The following is a 19,594-nucleotide window of genomic DNA, read 5'->3' on the forward strand; positions in this document are numbered from 1 at the left end:
TTAAAGTGACAAGCTAAAGTGACTCATTTCACTTCTAATCAGAACAGAAAAATCCTTTAAGATTTTACAAAAAAGTAAAATTATCTGCCATTCTATCTGATATATTAAGGTCAAGAATAATGTATGAATTTTTTTTAACGTATTTTCAGCTTAGATGCAACGCTAAAACGTTAATTGGATATTTTTTGTTCTGAATTAAAACTTTATTTAGCCGAAATATATTTACATTTACCTACTGGTGTGCTGTTCCTTGCATTCTCCAGCAGGTGTCAGTAAAGCACGTTTACAACGAAATGAATCCCCAAATAGAACTCGCAGAATAACAGCCCCTTCTACTCATCCGTCCAATAACGGGCCACTTTACTCATCGTGTTTGATCTATCCACCAATCAGAGCCTTGGATGTTTGCCGTAGTTTAGCGGGTCTCGACTTGACAACATAGCCAAGTTTACAAGCAGTGTGTGTAAGTGTAGCAATTCTGATGGGATTTAAATATTATATTGTGTATTTATTTTATTAGTTAACTCTACAATACACAAATATCAAGAGGATTTTTGTAGTTTAGTACCGGCTCTCTGCCAGAGTATGTTAAAATACTAACTAGCTGCTAATGCTAATATGAGCTAACTAGGAGCTTTCTTATTTTGTGCTGGGAAGCGGTTTCTGCGTTTATTGTCATCTCAAGCAGCACCCAAATAGCAGGTGAGTGCATTATAATATGTCCTAAACGAGCTTTATCATCGGCACATTTATCTAGTTAATGGTTTCCTTTAAGTCTTCTACCAGTTTCACTATTTAGTAAAGTTTCTGTTTCTTATTGTTCTTCAACAGTATCGGACTGTTTAATATAACTAACTGTCTCTGGTGTTATTATTATTGACTTCACTGTCGTTCTGACAGAAATATTTAATTAGTTGTAGCTCCCAGAGTAAACAGCTTATAAACCATTTTGCATTTCCATAACCAAATTAACTTTTGATGTCTCTATAAAAGCAAAGAAAATGTTTCTGCAGCATACCGAGTTTGAAAATTGTTGAAATTGAGTAATTAACTGCATAGAGATTCACACAAGTTGCATCTTGTTTTACATAAATCTATTATATTTACTCTTTTTAACTTCCTGTAGTTATCTGAGCTAAGATAATGTGTACATTTCAGTTTAAATTCTTTTTGCTGCTGCCTTCATAGAATAAATATTGGATAAATATTATATAGGAGATGCACCAATCAGGTTGCAGGTTCCTTCATAGAGTTGGTAGTTTGAATCCAGTTGGAAATAAGGAATTACAAAGCATGCATATTTATTGTGTCTGTTTTTGTCCAAATTAAGAAATTCAGTAATAAAATCACATTTTAGTTTTGTTTTAAGAGCTCAAATGCTCGGGATTATGTCTCCCAGTCTGCACTGAAAACTAAAAAAATGTGGCACAAAATTTAGATTTGTCTCATAAAGCTCTAACATGTTGCCTTATAATGTTTGACAAGTTATCTTCCATGAATGTTCTGCCTTTTTTATGGTCAGTTTAGATGTGACTTAAATTACCTATAACAGCTATGTAAGTTACTGTACAATAAAGCAGCACAGAATAATCTGCCTTTAAACTAAAAAACTTTAAGCTTTTATGTTTTTTTCCTCTTATTGAGTTATTTAGTAATGTTAGTTCTTATAGGTTTTGTCTAAAAATTGACAGTATGAACTCTATTGACAGTCTGTTTTGTTTAGTAATTACAATAAATACACTGTAGGATGGACAAAATGTGCCATCATTGTTGTCTTTTTCTAAATAAACCTATTTTCAGCCTGTTATTGAATTCAATAATATGATGCTTACTTGGCATCTTGCATTTACTGTTGTGTTGATAATTTTCTGACTCTTTCCTTTCCTGGATGCAGAACCATTCAGTACTTAGATGGCGGTGGCTCCCGCCTCGATGGCCGATAAGATCATAGTCCTCGACGATGACGATGATGATACCGACATAGAGCAGCGACCTCAACCTTCATCATCTGAGCTTCGGGCCAAAAATGTGTCACCACCTAAAAATCAGCATCTGGTACAAACCCACATCACACAGTCACCTTTTAGCTCAGCGAAGAAGAGTACAAAAGCTCTGCAGGTCCAGAACCAGAAGCTGTTTGACGAGGTGAGAAAAATGTTAGAAATACTTTAGTTTTTATTCACCACGGAGGTTTAAGTTTTTTCTTTATCGTCATCATACCGACACATAACGAAAGTAGAACAGCTGCCACTGAACACTGCTTGTAAATAGTAAAAAAGAATAATAGAATTTATTAGACTTTATATTATGAGATTATGATTTTAATAAGAGGTTCTGGTGGGCCAGCAGTTTAGAGCAAAAGTCTAAAAGCTGTTTGTTTTTCCAGCCAGCTCTTTAATAAAACATCACTATGTAACATGTTAATATATAAATGTGTGTGTAAAGAGTTTCATTATTTGTAAAGCTGTTTGAGCTTTATTAACAGTGATATGTGCATTCTACTTAGAGATCCTTTTCACTGTGAATGCAAACAAAAAACCGCCTTCATCTCACCTCATCTGTCTTTTTTTACTTCCTGTAAATGAAACAGTGTTTTCCATATTTGGCCTGCAGGATATTAGGACAACATCCAATGTAAAAATTGTTGCGGTGACGATTTCTTTGTGAATTCAGCTTTTGGTTAATTGCAGACAAACTTATTACTTCCATGTCAACAACACGATTGATAGCAAAAGCTGCTTCCTGCTACATCTGATATATTAGAAAAGAAAAACATTACTTGTAGTTTCTTTAATGATTGTACCAGAACGTCTTGACGACAGTTTCTGCTGCATTAAACAAAAAGAATCACCAACAATATTACTGGAGAACAGGAACATGTGGTATCTAAAAACATTTATTGTAATTTGGTAGTTCTCAGTTATGTTTTTTATTAACATGGCCAATATCATGCAGCTCTATTCCATAGCTAACCTTTTGCATAATTTCCATCTATTTGTCATTCTAACATATTTAAATGCAGCTCTCTGAGGAAAATCCATGTTCTGATCAGGACGTTGACAGAGTTCTTAAACACAGGAGGAAATCTAGGTTAAAACCCCAAACTTTTTAAACTGCTGTGCTCCATTTTACATCATTTAGTCTGGCTCACCGCAGCTATTTATGTGGCCATTGTTTCTAGAAATTTAAGATAACAGTTGGGTTCTTAGGTATTATTTTATCAGTCAAATCAAATGAGTTTTTATTTGCATAAATGTCAAATTGCATCAATGTAAAAGGATTTTAAATATTATTCAGTTTAAGAAATACTCATTGAATAAAGAGAATACTAAAATATTTTAACTGTGTTAATTGTTTTATTAATATATTCTCCCACCGCTGTCCCCTTTAAGGAAATTCATGATCTTGAAGTGGCCCAAAGTGAAAATGAGTTTGAATAATTGAATTTTAAAAATCTGTTTAATTGAGCGCGACCCACTTTTGGAGGCCTTGAGTCCTCAACACGTTCGATTCCCGGACCCGGCGACATTTACAGCATGTCTTCCTCCCTCTCCTTCCCCCTTTCCTGTCAGCCTACTTTCATATAAGGGACACTAGAGCCCACAAAAGAGAAAAAAAATCTGTTTAATTAAAGTTCTCATGTTCTTTCCTTCCTGTTTGCTCCAGTTTGTGCAGCACTGCACTCCTCTCACCAACGAGTGCCCAGAGGTCCTGACCTTCCTCCAAACCAAACACAGCAAGGCCTGTCCGGACTACCTCTGCTCCGTGGAGTTCAGGAACTCTCTGGGTCAATGTCTGACTCGAGCTCAGGGCAACGTCGGCAAAACATTCGTCTACATTAACGAACTGTGCACCATGTTGAAGCAGCACTCCGTGAAGAAGAGGCAGACCCTCAGCAAGGTGGAGCCCTCTGCTTCTGAATCAGGAAGTCATCAGTCTACCTCCGCATCGCTCAAAAGCAAAGATAAGAGGAAAGGTGGGACAGGGGAGGAGGAAGATGGTGTTCAGTCAGAGGAAAAGGAGCAGCCTACCACCTCAGGAGATCCAGGGGAAACCAGAGAGGAAAATCCAGAAGCTGACAGGAAAGCCAGGAGAGCGCTAAGGAAACAGGTCAGATCTGTCAACATGGCTGCAGGAAGTACCTTTTTATTTCAGAAAAGTGAATAAAAACAACAAAAAAGAAATGGATTGTTTTTGTGTATGTCTGAATTTCAGATTGCGTACCTGGAGAACCTGTTGAAGCTCTACAACGATGAGATCTACCGGCTGCAGCAGGTGGAGCTCAGCTTAGACGACATGGAGACGGAGAACTCCACCTACATCCAGGAGCACAAACTCAAACGGAAGGTCTGCAGACATTTCAACAGATTAACTCACAGATTTTGTTTTGCTAAAATCAGATTTTTTGTATGGTCGGTCATACTACTAATTAAATCTAACCATAATCTGGCTTCTGTGTGAACGATTTACGTTCAAAGTGACCAGCATGAGCAGAAGAAAATTGCTTACATCACACACCAGCACATTGTTTATGGAATCAATAATGTATGGAGCTGTTTATGGATTGATTCGAAAGTTGTTGAGCAATGGGAGCCGACAGTATCGTCACAAGATCATAACAAGACGTAAGAATCTAATAAACATGAAGCACAACTAATAGCAGCAGCTTTTTGTGGAGCATCGACTGTAACTTCTACAGGGAAATCTGTTTGAATGTATAGTCAGAAGAACCAAGAGTGGTCTGATTGTTAGTAAAACAAACTTCTTTCATAAGTTCGTAATCATAATTTTCAGCCATTGTTTACGTCCAGATTATCTGGCTTCTTCTGGTGCAGAAGTTTGTCTCACATCAGTGACATAAAAATAATCAGAAGTGGCAGAAACAGGATTTTGCTTTGGGGGTTGAAAAGTTTATAATTGGGTCAGACTGCCATGACAAGTCGGATGTTGGTTGCATCTGGGCCAAAACAGGGTTTGGTTTGCCTTTGCCTGCAGTCTGAACCTTAAACCGATGTTTTAAATAAACTAACATCTTTTTTTCTACTGTAGATGATGAAGATTTATGAAAAGCTGTGTGAACTGAAAGGCTGCGGCTCACTAACAGGCCGAGTGATTGAACAGAGGATCAGATACGCTGGAACCCGCTACCCAGAAATCAACAAGAGGGTGAGCTGATTTAAATGATTTCATCCAGTAGAAATGCTACAAAACGTCACTGATAACCTGGATTATAATCCCAGTTCCATTAGTAACGATCCAGTTTGTGCTGCACAGATTGAGCGCTTCATCAACAGCCCAGGGACGCACAACAAACCTCCAAATTACTCAGACATCCTGCATCAGGTGGTGCGAGCAAACAAGCGCCACGGCCTTTGTCTGAACGCGGAGCAGCGGGAAGAGGTCGCCCGGGAGGCGTTCACGGAGACGGGAAAACGCGTGCAGGAGCGGCGCCACCTGGACCTGGTCTACAACTTCGGCTCGCGCCTCACAGACACTTACAAGCCTGGTGAGACCCGGAGAAGAAGAAGCAACGTTGGGTGTTTCTTTTTTCATATCAGCACAACGGAGAGAAACTGAGTTTAAATCACGATTTCCATAAAGAAATTAGTTATAGTTATGGCCAGAAATGCCTTTATTAGCAACAGTAAGTGTTTAAGAATTAGGGTTGTGTTATTAGTGTGTTGTCAGAGCAAACTATTTGTCTGTGAGGAATCACTTTGAGTATTTATATCCCTGATAAGAAGATCTGATATAATTGTTAACCCTTTCAGCAGTAGTTCAGTGAATGTCTAGATGCATCTAAATCATTTGGAAAATAATCTGCACCAGCAAATAATAAAATCCCAATAAAAGTTATTCTCTGATTGAACAGTTTTGATTCAGAGCAAATTAATCCATCAAAGATGACATTTTTCTTATATTTTCAGATGATTTCCTACTCATTCCATTTATAAATATTTTGGTAAAATGCAATTTCTGTAGAGGAAATTGAATCTTTATCTGACTTGATCAACCCAAATGATTCTATCTCAGACTTATGTTGCAACCAGGAAGCAGAGTGACAGCAGTAAAGGTCATGCTGACACTTTTTAATGTCACCATACTCTTGAACTGATTGCACAATATATGAAATCCAGTGTCTCTAAGTGTAATATTAAAAATGACCACTACTTCAAATGAAAGCATTTGAACAGCATTTGTATTATTGTTGCTGTTTTGCTTTTTTTTAAAAACGTGTCCTTTTCCTTTCATCCTCTTTTTCTTTCCTCTCTTTCCTTCCGCAGCGACGGACCCGGCTCTGATGGACCCGGCTCTGTTGAAGAAGCTGCGCTCCAACAGGGTAGTTGCTTTGTCCCGTCTGGAGGAAGTCATCGATAAATACGCTGTGGAGCAGGACATGGTGGACAAGGAGAAGCTCCGGATGGACAAGGAGGTGAAGGAGGAAACATGAACATTTCCAAATTAGTTTGGAACTTTTTCATCGGAACAAACGTTTGGATTTATGACAAAGATGCTGTAATAACTCTAAGATCAAGCATAGTGTGTGTTTTTGTCTGATAATTGATTAGATACATAAAGATGGAAAAATATGAACTAGTTCAAAAACTAATTTAAATTTAAATCCAGGATATAATTGAATCTACTCTATTTCCAGAATCAAAAAGTAGGAGAGAAATCAAAGACCAAGCAGACAAACGGAGTGGCTCAGGATGAGGAGGAGGAGGAAGAGGATGAGGATGAGGATGAATCGTCAGACCCGGACATAGAGGAGGAGATCGAGGCCAGCACTCAGCAGCACGGCGCAGGTCAGAGTCGAGACTTTATTCTGATTTCAACTGGAGTTTAGATTAGATCTGGACTGATCAGAGAAATGATCTGATGCACATTTTCCTGCATGAAGAGACAATAAGTCATATTCAGTATCGGTAAATGCATGATGTCATGGGCAGTTTTTAATTAATTCTTTTCAGTGCATAATTTTAACTTAAAATGAATCATTTTGCACTGAATCAAACTTTGGCAGCTTGAAAGCTTGATGTGATTATTTAAACTTCTGTAACCATAAAGGTTGTAGTTTCATCCTGCAGGAATCTGCATGAAGGTTCTAGATCAGTTATTAATTCTGTCAACTTTAGGAACAAATTGTTTGTTTAGGCAAATTGATTCGTATTTTCACAGTGAGGTTTTATCTTTGTTTTCATTTTCAGTTTCCACTTCTTCCCTTTTTTCTGATTAAACTTTTTCTCTAATCGACCCGTTAGAGGCAGCATTGTTGTTACACTTCCCCATTTTTCACTGTAACACATATAAAGGGGAATCTTTGCTATTTTAGGTGGTTTCTAAAACATGAGATCATAGATCCATGTAGAAAACAAATATTTGCTCAGTAAATCTGCTTTACCTGCAGGACATCAGCAGAACTCTGAAATTATATTTTAGTTTTTTTGGTTTGTATGAAAGAGTAAAGAACAGGAAAATTACTGTTTTCCCGAAGTATAATTGCTTTTCATTGTTTGACAAAGATTTTCAAAACTGTGAAGTTTTCACACATTTTATTCACAAAAATTAATGTATTTAAAGTTTGTGAAACTTGGTGGAAGAAAGATGTTAATTAAAGGGGACCTGTTATGCAAAACTCACATTTTGCACATTTTTGTACTTCCAGTTGTTTTTCTACTGCTTCTAAAATCAGTCCGGCTGTTTTTAGCAGTTAGTTAATGTTTTTGGTGTCTGGAAAACGAGCAAAAATCTCCCTTTTGTTAATTCATGTTTGATGGATGCTGTGCCGTTACCGAGCAACTGCAGTGGATCTCCAGCATTTTTGGCCCTTTGTTTTTATGGCTGTATGTGTTGTACAATGGCTGCTGGAAAAGACTTACCATCCAGAAACCACTTGCTGCTTCTTTGTTGGTTGCACAGGAGGTTCTACTAATGCTTTTCAAAGAGATACTATTTTATAATTGTGAATCTGTTTGCAGCCGTTGGATTAAAAAACAATTCATTCTGAAAGGTGTTCAAAATACGCTTTTATAATGATTTACTGTGATTCCCTTCAATCACTTTAAAACACTTCTCTCTGTAGATGACGATGATGATAATGAGGAAGACAACGATAACGAGGCAGACGAAGCCGGCGACGACGCTGACAACAAAGAGGATCAAACGTTGGAGGAGACAGGAAGCACAAAGGATGAAGACGATCCGGCGTCCGATGAAACTCAGATCTCCCCGATGTCCGACGTCCGGTCGCCCAGAGACAGCCCCAGCCAATCAGAGTCCATGCAGACCGACGAACAGCTGCCGTCGTCCAATGGGAGCCCAGCGGCTCCGCGGCAGTCCGAGGACTCGTCCAATCAGGTGTCAGGCGTTGCTGTAGCCGATGAGCCCACAGATCTCCCATCATCCCCTGCAGCAGCCGTAACCAAAGGGAATCCTTCACCGGAACAAAAAACCGTCTCAGTGGAACAAAGCAACATGCAGACGACCAACGGCACGACTCCGGCTCCCAGCCTGAGAACCACGAGGAGCCTGAAGAGGAAGAGGGAGGAAGTGATGTCATCAAACTCCAGAAGCACAAAGCAGAAGATGAGTTATGACAGGTAGAACCGCAGGATGAAGATGGACCAGAAGTATTTAAATCTTAGGAATCATTGAGAGTAATCTGTCAGGAAAATGTTTTTAACTTGAGCAACACTTTGTTTTATTCACTTCTGATTCTCTACGTTTTGTTCTTCATCCCTCCTCCTCCTCCTCAGCAACGCAGACATCCCTCTGGACATGGGCGTTATTTGCTGCGGTTCTCCACAGAAGGAGGAATCGTCTGTACTCGACACTCTCACTAAGAACCCGACCGTCAGCGTTCAGTCGACGCCGCCGCCAAAGAAAAACAAGGTGCAGAAACAGACGATGTAACGAAAAAACGCAGGAAAACAAAGAAACAAAGACTCATAACTTCACATACAGCCTGGTCAATGTAGAAATCATGATTAATTTACACAGTAACTCACTGAGTCAGGAGATCAATTTTATTTATTACTTTTAATAACAAAATAGAATATATTTGTTAAGAAGAATCAGTCAAAATAATTTTATTAATCATATTATTAGTGGTATTGATTTGAGCTGAAATCAGAGCTGATATGCAGCAGACAGACGCCATCATACTGCAGTTTTTCTATCTTTTAGTGAGTAACAGGCTGAGTAACTTGGACAGCAGCAGTTTAATGTTTCGCCTCAAAACTCCTTAGAAATAAACAACAAGGCCTGAAAACTGGACCAACCAGGAAAGGTCACGCCGCCAGTTTCACAGTATTTAAAACAAAAAACTGATCAGTAATTATTGATAGTGACTGATATAAAATGATTACATGGTGATACGTTTTTCAGCCATATTGTCCAGATCTAGTCTGGACCGTTTGGAGGAGGTCGTCTCCTTGTGGTACCAGTCGAACTCTAGAGCGGTTTGTTTACGTTTGAACGTGATCAAACCTCGATTCGACTCAGATAGCAGGTGTTTCCTCCCGGCTCGAGTCAAACGCCTTCCTGTAGCCGGGTTGCATTGTGGGTAGAGGCTAGGGGTTGAACGACTACATATTTTTTAAGGTCGACTACATCATGATAATAGTCGAGTCGATGTCGACTAGTCGCGGTGACGTCATAGTGACGTAAGCGCAAAAACCGTTCACAACTACTTGGAGGCTTTATTAGCTATTTTCACGGCAAATATTGACCCCCCCCCCCACACACACACACACACACACGCTCCCCTTCTCCTGCTTTTACTAAGTCTATTATGGAGATTCTTCGTGAGCAGCGGGGAAAAGTTTGTTGCACAAAGTCGGGTCTGACTTTTTTTTTCTAAACACCGGCTGATGCTGATGATCTCTGGATAGTTACTATAGGAGTCAAATGATCACACTGACTACATGGAGCTTTTGGAACATCACAAGCCAAACTTGTTATGAACGGATCCCGTTTGGTTACAGCTGAATTCAACGAAACCACCTGCTTCTCCTCCGCCCGATGCGCGGCAGGAAGCTCTGCTGACTCAGCAGATTGAACGATTTAAGATATTTTCTAGTCAACGTCAACATGATAAAAGTCGAGTCGATGTCGAGTTGACTAGTCGTTGTGACGTCATAGCAACGCAAAACGCAAAGCTTTGGAGTAACGTACAGGCTTTATTACCCGTTTTCACGGAAAAATACGGCATTTACACAGAACAGCAACAAGTGAAACAACAAAACATCGGGATAGTTTATGATAAATAATAAGTTGCTGGGAAACCAACATTCAAAAGGAAACGCACATCTTTTAGATGGCATGTAAAAACAATAAAAAGAGGTGGCACGGGGGAGGGGGGGTAAATAAAGTTCACTCGCTGTCAATATTCTCTTCGCTAAGAGTTGTTGGGGTTTTTTCTTGGTTGACATGTAGGAAAACAAGGGCATCAACATGAGCCGGATGAAGGCTTGCCCGCTTTCTCGTAATGGTATTCCCAGCGAGAGAGAAAATCCTCTCGCTGGGAGTGCTGGTTGCCGGAACAGCTAAATATTTTCTGCTGAGGTTTGCCAGACGGGGAAATCTGCCCTGGTTGCTGGCCCACCACTGCAGCGGGTTCGCCATGGTGGGGATCTGCGGTAGCGAAAAAAAATCAAGGATTTCTTCGGCAGCAGTGGTGCTGTGTGCTGCTGATCCCCTGTAACTCTGGTAATGTGGCCCAAAAAGTTGCAAAAAATCTTCTTCACATCTGACTTTTTTCCCGGTTACCGGCTCGCTCTGATCGGGCACGTCCTCCACCTCCTCCCCTTCCTCTCCTACAGCTATAAATAAAATAAATAACGCTAAGTTCATAAATTTTCACTTCATTTGGACATTATAGACTAAAGTTATCGTAAACTGTTCAACCTAAATCAGCAGCTGTCATTACCGCAGATCTTTATTTAATCAGCAACATAACATCATAATGTATTAGTTAGATCGTCGCGACAAAGACACTCGCGAGCCGGCTAAGTGACATCCTTAGCGGGAAGGGGGCGAGTTTTAGACGGCTAGTGTTTTGTAGTGGACTGCAGCTGCAACTCCATCTCCTTTTAAAAACACTGTAAAACCACAAATATGCATCCATCTACATATCATTTAAACTAATGTATTAACTTATTTTTCTTGTGTCTTGTGACGTATACTGTGCTGTCAGATCAGCACAGGCTGTCACCACCGGCAATCACATGACTGCGACTAGTCGACATGAAATGTAAAAACTCGCGAGACGTCCTAGAGTCGACTAGTCGACTAGTCGACTAATTGGTTCAACCCCTAGTAGAGGCTGTACGTCTTTTTTTTAAAGCTACAGGAACCTTTAAAACATCTTGAAGGTTGCATGGATCCTTCCATGCAACTTTTAGTGCCTGAAATAGTAACAGGATTACATTCTCTGTGTTTTATTAGCTTAGATCACAGCATCTGTGTTTATATTTAATCTGGTTCTTCTGGACCAGGAAACAGACCAGATCGGTTCTGGTTCACTTGGAGTTTTCTCTGAGTCTTGGACAGTTTTCACATCTACAGTTTCTCCAGTGGTTCTGCTTCTTTTCACACAGTCGGTCTGCCAGCTTCACAGCCTTCATGTTTGGTTCTGTTGATAAAAGAGAAACTACCATCTCTGAGTCCAGAACCTCCCAGAATCATCTTATCGACCCAGACTGAGTTTGTGTTGCTGCTGATAAACAGCTGCTGATTCTGCAGAGTCATTGAAGGAGGCAGTAGCTGCCAAATTACCCATTTACCCCTAAATTACGGCTGATAGTTTTCTCTATCTCTACACAGGGATCAGACAGAGCTGCATCTTTGTCACATTTCACTGACAGATGCTGGAGTTTCTCAGATTAAAACATTCAATCAAATCATATTTTATCAAATTTTTACAGCTTTAGATCTGTTTGTTTATCTCCATTTCTGCTCTAATTCTTCGTTTGACTCAATTCAGATAAATTTGCTCCCATTCTCAAATGTTCTTGTCACTGTTATGAGAGAGAAACCAGCAGACAAGCAGCCGATGACTGTATTTTACTACAAGGTTTATAGATTCCTGCTTTTATTTAAAATTCCTCTTTCAGAGAAATGTGGGTTGTAGCTTTGATTTTATAGATTCATTCCTTAGTGTTTCAGTTTCTACAATTTAAAGTGACCAAAAAGAGACAAAATTAGAGAATAATCAGTTTGTAAACATGCAGTCTGGGATCAAACAGCTAGGAGCTGGAAAAACACATTTTTTCTAGGTCAGTGAACACCTCACAGCTCTAACAGCAACACTCAGCAAAGCAGCAACTAATTATTATTTTGGGCGTGCCGTGGAGGCGTAGGGGTTAGCGCGACCCATATTTGGAGGCCTTGAGTCCTCGCCCCGGCCGTCGCGGGTTCGACTCCCGGACCCGATTATATTTGCCGCATGTCTTCCCCGTTTCCTGTCAGCCTGCTGTCATATAAGGGACACTAGAGCCCACAAAAAAAAACCAACTAATTATTATTTTATAATTGATTCATGAAATCACATTCTGCTGATTTTTTTTCTAAATCTATTTAAACTATTTTGTACATTAGAAATACAATTCAGTTCCTTTTTTCCCTGATCGGTTGGCTATTTGTTGGAGTGTCTGAAAAGTCTTTTTTTTTTTTAGCAGAATTTTAATCAGGTGAAGCTAAAAGTTTAGATAAAGGCTATTTTAATTTTAATGCAAAATGTAGATATTTTTGTACAGTTTTGGTTTAATATCTGCTCTGACATGTTTTTTCAGCAAATTATCTTTTTTGAGTCTGTATCATCTAGCTCATTATATTTATTTTTATTTTATTTTACCTTCTATTTAACCAGGAAAATACCATGAGATTAAAAAGAGAAAGGGTTACACAACAACTACAAGTAGTTACAGAATTGAATAGTTATTAAAAACAGTCACAATTTAAAGAATTAATCTCTTGTTCTCTCAGTCAGGACGTAAAAATGCTCAGTGAAATAATTTAGTTGTGGATTAATCCAGATTAACTTCACTCTGCATCAAGTCGTTACAGAGTGCAGAAACTTCATGTTCATGTTCAACAGAAAGTAACAGATGGAAATAATTCCAGATTTTATATTTAAAAACTTTGCATGTTTTCATCTTGAATCTGTTTTTTATAAATCTTTTTTTCTGTCTCATCTGTTTACAGGTTAACGTTGCGACTCAGTGCGACCCAGACGAGATCATCGTCCTGTCGGACTCGGACTGAAAACAGGAACACGTTGATTTTCCAACGGCCTTCCTGGAAATGGGCTGACCTCTGCTAACCCTGGAGAACTGGAACAAGACGATGACCAGGATGCAGTTTCTGTTTTCTGCCTGCAGGGGGCGCTCTCTGATGGGTTTTCACCGCAGACCTCCAGCTGACGCTGTGGCGGAGAAGACGTTTCAGGATGATGAGCTGAACGGTCGGACATGTTGAGTTTTCCTCCTTAAAGGAGCTCAGTTCAGGGAGCAGCTCGTCTGTTTACATTTTCTACGTTATCTCCGCAGACAACAGGCGGGTTTGGGTTTGTATAAAAAGGATTTCTGATATTTTCCTGATTTCCGGTTTGTGCTGCTGAGGCGACAAACTGATTGGTCAGATGTTTGACGCAGCAGCAGAAATACGTAACAGTTTCATTTTTCCTTTTCCTCTCGGCCCTTAAAAGCAGATTTTACCACACAGTCTATAAACAGCTTCCTGAAAGCTCGCCCTAAAAGACCAAAACAATAAAATTTCCTTTTTTTTCCATCAAATATTTCAATTGCATTTTTAAATTGCTGTAGATTTCAGACTCTGTTCTCCCTCTATTGGTTCTCCCTTTAAACATGCGTAAAAGCACATAAAAAAAAAATCAAGTTTAAAGATGTAACACAATCTATGGAAGCAACTGATTGTTTAATAAAAATTATATTTACTAACATGAAGGGATATTCTCAAATTATTTTTTTTCAGCTTGTTTTTATGTCTTGCCTACGATGGCCTGTTAGGGCCTCTACAGTTCTCTACAGTAGAGAAAAAGGAATATATTCAAACAGTTTGAGATTAATCTCAGACATTTTCTAAGAAAAACAAGGACACTTCTGAGTTTGAAAAGTTGAACATTTTTTAGAAAAAAAAATCTCTAAATTTAGAGATTTAGTCGAATCTCTAAATTCTAGAAAAATCTTGGAAATGGACTTTTGGAGTTTCGAAAGTCCAAATTTTAGACCTGGGAAATTTTCTGGGAACATTTTCCCATGTCTTTTTCCTAGAACATTTCTGAGATTCATCTCAGAATTCCTGAATTTTTCTTGCAAATTTTTGACTTTTGAAACCCAGAAATCTCCTAGAAATAAACTTGAAAATTTCAGATTAATCAGACTTTTTTTTTTCTTGTAAATTTTCAACCTTTTTTTCAAGAAAATTTCTGGGTTTAATCTCAAAATTCCTTAATTTTTTTCCTGGAAATGTACACTTTTGTTTCTGTCAGCAATGACCCGAATACCACGTGGTACTTTTCCCTTCTGCAGCCAACACTCAGAGCATTAAAGTAGCCAACACTGCCACCTGCTGACGGAGGTTTGTAGCTGAATGTTTTTACACCAACATGTAAAAAATTAATTTTTAATTAATTAAAAAAATGTAGTTAATTAAATTAATTATTCCTGGATGCTTTGCATAAAATATTGCTAAAAATCTGGTTACCAGATGGAAAGTAACAATTTACATTTCCTGTTGATCCCACATGATCCTCTATGCAAATTAGACATTAAATCTCCAGAGGTTTAGTTTCTTTTTTGAGGAGTTAAAATTAAAACCTTCTTCAGCCTCATTAATAAAAATTGCTGGATTTTTTTTTGTCCAGTAAAAACAGAGAAACTGAAAACATTCATTAGTTAAATGAAAGCAGCAGAAATCACATTTTAGACTTAATTAACTTAAGCTAAATGATGGTTTATTTATCTAAATGAAGCCTAAATCATTATTAAAACTCAGCTAAAGATCTCAGATGGTATAAAAATATTCATCAGTACCTGTTATTTTTACCAAACGTTAAACATTTTCCCCCTATCATCAGAAATCGCTTTATTGTTTATAATTCAGTGTTTTTATTCTGTCCTGCTGAAAGAACTGAACTTTCTGGTTTGTGTTTTTTTTATCTCTGGAATATTTTTGAAAGAGTTTTGCACTTTGCATTTTCAGAACCCGATGAATAAAATGTCATTTTTAAATCTGCTGTTGTGCGTCTGCTGGTGGGTTTGAATGTCTTCAGGTTTTCTATCCCAGGATAAAACATTTATTGATTAGATTTTATCTTGCAGGTGAATTTCTCTTTCTGGGGGTAAAAACTCTTTTCAGAGTTTAAGGATGTGAATCGTTGTGTTTCTACAGACTCTCCTCTTCTGTCCAGACAAATGTCCTTTCATTCACTGTGAAATATTTTCCTTTTTTTACTTTGATATGAAGATAAATAATAAAAATAGCTATAAAACAGTTTTTGTGTCTTTCATTCTTAAATAATGTGTGGTATATTTTATTAATCAATGGAGTTGTTTGAAGAAAATGTAAAAATTGATTGGTAAATTATAGTGATAGAGCATCTTAAATAGTGTGAGAAAGTTTTCACCCCTCTGGTGGATTTCTGCTGTTTTCCCCCTTTTTTTGTCCTATAAAACTAAAGATTATATCAGACTACATAATCTGAGTAAAAAATAGTTTATTGATTTATCTTTTCCAAAACAATCCGGCTCTGTGTGAAAAGTGGTGGCAGTTGCAGCAACAGCTGCTGTCATGCGTTTGTGATATCTGGCAATGAGTTTTTTACAGTGTTGTATAGTAACGAAGTAAAAATACTTCACTACTTTACTTAAGTATATTTTGGAGTACTTCATACTTTCCTGGAGTATGAAAATTTTTGATGACTTTCACTTTTACTTCACTATATTTCCGAACTTAATTGCGTACTTTTACTCCGATACATTTTCAATGTGTGGTTTAGTTACTCGTTACAAAAAAGCGAGAGAGAGAAACAAAGTGTTTTGACCCCACCTACTGATTAGCAAGTAGCAAGCAGGCTACCGAACAAAGTCCGTAGCCTGCTTGCCTGGGCTTGTTCATCACCACCAATAGGATACTTCTTCTTCTTCTTCTTTTCTATTATGGCGGATCACAAGCAACTTTAAGGTGCATACCGCCACCTACTGTACATGAGTGTGTAGAAGCATTACTTCATATCTATTAAATTCTACTTTTTAATTTTGTATTCTTAAGATAAATAAACAATGCTTTCCTTAATTTGTGAATATCTGTTATGTTTCCTTCATTTCCTAATATACCTTTAAGATTCCATTCATGCCCCATATTTCTAACTATTCTCTTTAATTCTTCCCTTTCGAGTTCATTTGACTTACAGTTCATCAATATGTGTTCTACATTTTCTTTCTCTCCACATCTCTCACATTTATCATTATTTTTCCTCCCTATTTTATAAAGCATGTCATTTAAGTAGGTATGACCTACTCTTAATCTACTAATTATTATTTCTTCTCTTCTGTTTCGTTCATTAATGCTTCGAATTCAAACTGACTTTTGTACTTCATATAATCTTCTTCCTTTCTTATCTTCATTCCACATTTTTTGCCATTTCTTGATTTCTTTACTTTTAATTAGGATACACCTGTTTCGCTTCTCCCATTAAACACAAAGCAAGTCTCGCAATCAGTAGCAGTCACATGGAAATTCTATCTTACAAAAACTCCCCGTCCAACTTGAAGAAACACATCGAGGTAACTTCTTATGAAATGGTTATAATCCTCCTGTTTCAGTAACTATAGCTTGGTCACTAGACACTACTGTATTGTGAAATCTTGACCATAAATGAACTTTGTTTGGCATTGTTTCAGTTCCACACGTGGTGTATTTAGCTTAGGCCTAATGTTGACTGTAGCAGGCTACCTAGACTCCTCTGTTCAAGGGGGGACAGAAGCCATAGCGATAGCAATTTAGACTAAATTTAACGAATATAGGAAAGGCATGCAAGTTCAAAACCAGGTTTACAGATGCCAATAAGCTGCATTTCCCTCCCAATTCTTTTTTTCTTTTGCATAATGACCAGTTGTGTGCACCACCTACTGACTGTAGCATTGACTGATTCACTGATTTGTGAAGTAGAGTAATCGTAACAGCTCTTTTTCTTCATGTTGGCCGCATTTTCTGTACTATTTATTTTTCTCATTTTCAGCACTGACCTTACTTGAAGGGAAAACTTAAGGCTTACAAAAACTTTGTATTTTCTGTCCTGGAGGGTTTACTAAGAAGCTGGTTCAGTTGTAAAGCAGGTTAAGTTAACCTTGTGCTATAGGTAAAGCACCTAATTTTCTTAACTAAATGATGCCTGCAGGTATATCTATTAGGAGGTTTAATTTTGCCTGCACTTGGTTGGGTACATTATTTTAAGTGTATTTGACAAGTTTACCAAAATATAAAAAAAGTCATTCAAACTGCATTTGCTTTGTTTTACTTTTTACTTGTACTTTTCATTACATTACTTGAGTACATCCATTTTTACAGCAATTTCCATACTTAAGTACAAGAAGTTTCAGATACTTTAAGACTTTAACTCAAGTAACATTTCAGTCAGTGACTTCGACTTTTACCAAAGTCATATTTTGGAGAGGTACTTGTACTTTTACTTGACTCTGAGATTTCAGTACTTTATACAACACTGGTTTTTTATTCAAATTGAAAAAATACTTTATGCAAAACAAGAAATTAATTGTTATAACTCATATTAATTCAAAATATGTCTGAAGAAAATGTACCTGCTCTGCTTTGAAGAATTGCTTTAATTCAGTGATATTTTACAGTTTTCAAGCAAAGCAACAGGTTTAATATCATAACAGAACTCAGTTAAACTCCAAAACCTTCATTTTGGATATTTTGAGCCGTTTAGAGACGAACTTGGATGATTATTTTGCACCGTAACTCAACTGGGCTTCATGATTTTTAGAAACGTTCCTGTAGGATTTTCTGGTAGAAAGTAGATTTTACCAAGTTTAATAGAAAAAAAGATTAAATCAATCCAGACCAAAGATATATATATATATATTTTTTAAATAATTTATTAGTCCATAATATCAGTACATGGAAGAGGTTAATATTGATGCACTGGAATATTTTACATGATTAGTTCCACTCTGTGATTTTCTGTACAACAATCAGCTGGTCAAAAGGAGGATTTAATTTACAAAAACATGAAATGATTTATTAGGATTTTAAGTGGCAGATTTCAGCTTTATGAAGTGAGCGCTCTGTCTGCAAGAGAACATCTGAGAGACAACAAGCTGCACAAATATTCTCCGGCTGTTTCTTTAACCTTAAACTGATGAAATTGTCTTTGGTTCAGGGTGTTTTATCATCTTTATGATTTTAAATAAATATTTTTGTTACTGCATTTAGAACACTCCATGTGTTGCAGAGATATCAGTTTTTACTTTAATCTGACTTTGCTGCAGACATTTTTATCAAACACAAAGTAAATTTCCTCCACTTCTCACCCAAATATACAAATTGTGTTGTGCTTGAATCACGACTCGCATTAATCTCTTTATGCAAATGTTAACAGTGTTGGTGCAACATGACGGGTTCACTGCACTCATGAGAAACATGTCAGACATTCATCTTCCTCTCTGATGAACACCACGGAGGAACCACTGCACATCCCACCAACACTCAGACCAAACCGTGGAAACCAAACCGAACCTTCACAGAAGGTAAAACACAAACTTAGAGCATCTTCAAAGGCTTCAGAAGTCATTTATAAAATAAAAATAATAGTTCATTCACACATGAAATAAGTTTCTGTTTAGTGTTAGTAAAAAGAAAAATCACATTTTGAAAAGTTGATCTTCACATTTCTATTTCCAGGTAGTAACAGTACCAGCGACGGCCACAAGGGGCAGACTTCTGCAAAGAAAAATATAAAACACAAAAAGGAAAAACTTTAAATATGCTATTAGTGTTAATATGTGTGTGATATGTTCTGCTATATTAGCGTGTTTCTGTCTTTATATGTAGCGGCTTCCTCCGACTGAGAGAATCGGTCTGAATATAACTATACAGCGCCCGCTGGTGGACGATTTTGGCTCTACAAGTACAAAATAAATCTGTTGAAAAGATTCATTCCTGTTGACGTGGTTAGCATGCTAATTATTAAAATATGACCGTGCTTAAGGTATTCACTGGAATGTGTCTTATTAAATGTATCAATAAAATTAATGATTTTGTAACGGTGTCTGATTAATTAATGAGATAAAGATAATGAAAAACAGATTTTGTAATAGATACAAAAAACTCAGAATAACTATAATAATGTCTGATGTCACCAAACATATTATTATCCTCTAACACAGTTTCATTAAATATGCAGCACAGGGAGGATAAACTTACCAGAACGGAGCTGGAAACGATAAGCTCACATTTTAATCAGATTAGTTTCAATACGTGTTAAAAAACAACAGATTTGTTTTTATCTTTGTGTCTAAACTCAAAAGATAAAGATAATTTCTTACTT

General features: G+C 37.5%; 1 protein-coding gene across 3 annotated transcripts; it reads left to right on the forward strand.

The window, feature by feature from the left end:
- The first annotated feature begins 413 nt into the window (after window positions 1-413).
- LOC102237505 (death domain-associated protein 6-like) lies at window positions 414-14,363 on the forward strand. 3 transcript variants are annotated; one of them, XM_023344370.1, is made up of 11 exons: window positions 414-463; window positions 1,895-2,145; window positions 3,667-4,110; window positions 4,216-4,347; window positions 5,050-5,166; window positions 5,275-5,506; window positions 6,285-6,433; window positions 6,656-6,806; window positions 8,084-8,600; window positions 8,757-8,892; window positions 13,207-14,363. In XM_023344370.1, the coding sequence occupies exons 2-11, from the start codon at window positions 1,912-1,914 to the stop codon at window positions 13,264-13,266; spliced, it is 2,172 nt and encodes a 723-aa protein (XP_023200138.1). In that variant the 5' UTR covers window positions 414-463; window positions 1,895-1,911; the 3' UTR covers window positions 13,267-14,363. The 3 variants fall into 3 exon arrangements, with proteins under 3 accessions (XP_023200138.1, XP_023200137.1, XP_023200139.1); XM_023344369.1 differs by having other exon boundaries at window positions 416-702; XM_023344371.1 differs by having other exon boundaries at window positions 416-702; window positions 1,895-2,055.
- The last annotated feature ends 5,231 nt before the right edge of the window (window positions 14,364-19,594 follow it).

The sequence above is a fragment of the Xiphophorus maculatus genome, chromosome 13 (genome assembly GCF_002775205.1).
Source record: "Xiphophorus maculatus strain JP 163 A chromosome 13, X_maculatus-5.0-male, whole genome shotgun sequence".
Classification (NCBI taxonomy): domain Eukaryota; kingdom Metazoa; phylum Chordata; class Actinopteri; order Cyprinodontiformes; family Poeciliidae; genus Xiphophorus; species Xiphophorus maculatus.

What these genes read in the sequence shown, in the direction of transcription:
- LOC102237505 (XM_023344370.1), top strand. Translation starts at nt 1,912, where the DNA reads ATGGCGGTGGCTCCCGCCTCGATGGCCGATAAGATCATAGTCCTCGAC. An exon ending in CAGAAGATGAGTTATGACAG is followed by an intron (nt 8,601 to 8,756) that starts GTAGAACCGCAG and finishes CCTCCTCCTCAG; the next exon opens with CAACGCAGACATCCCTCTGG. An exon ending in CGCCGCCAAAGAAAAACAAG is followed by an intron (nt 8,893 to 13,206) that starts GTGCAGAAACAG and finishes ATCTGTTTACAG; the next exon opens with GTTAACGTTGCGACTCAGTG.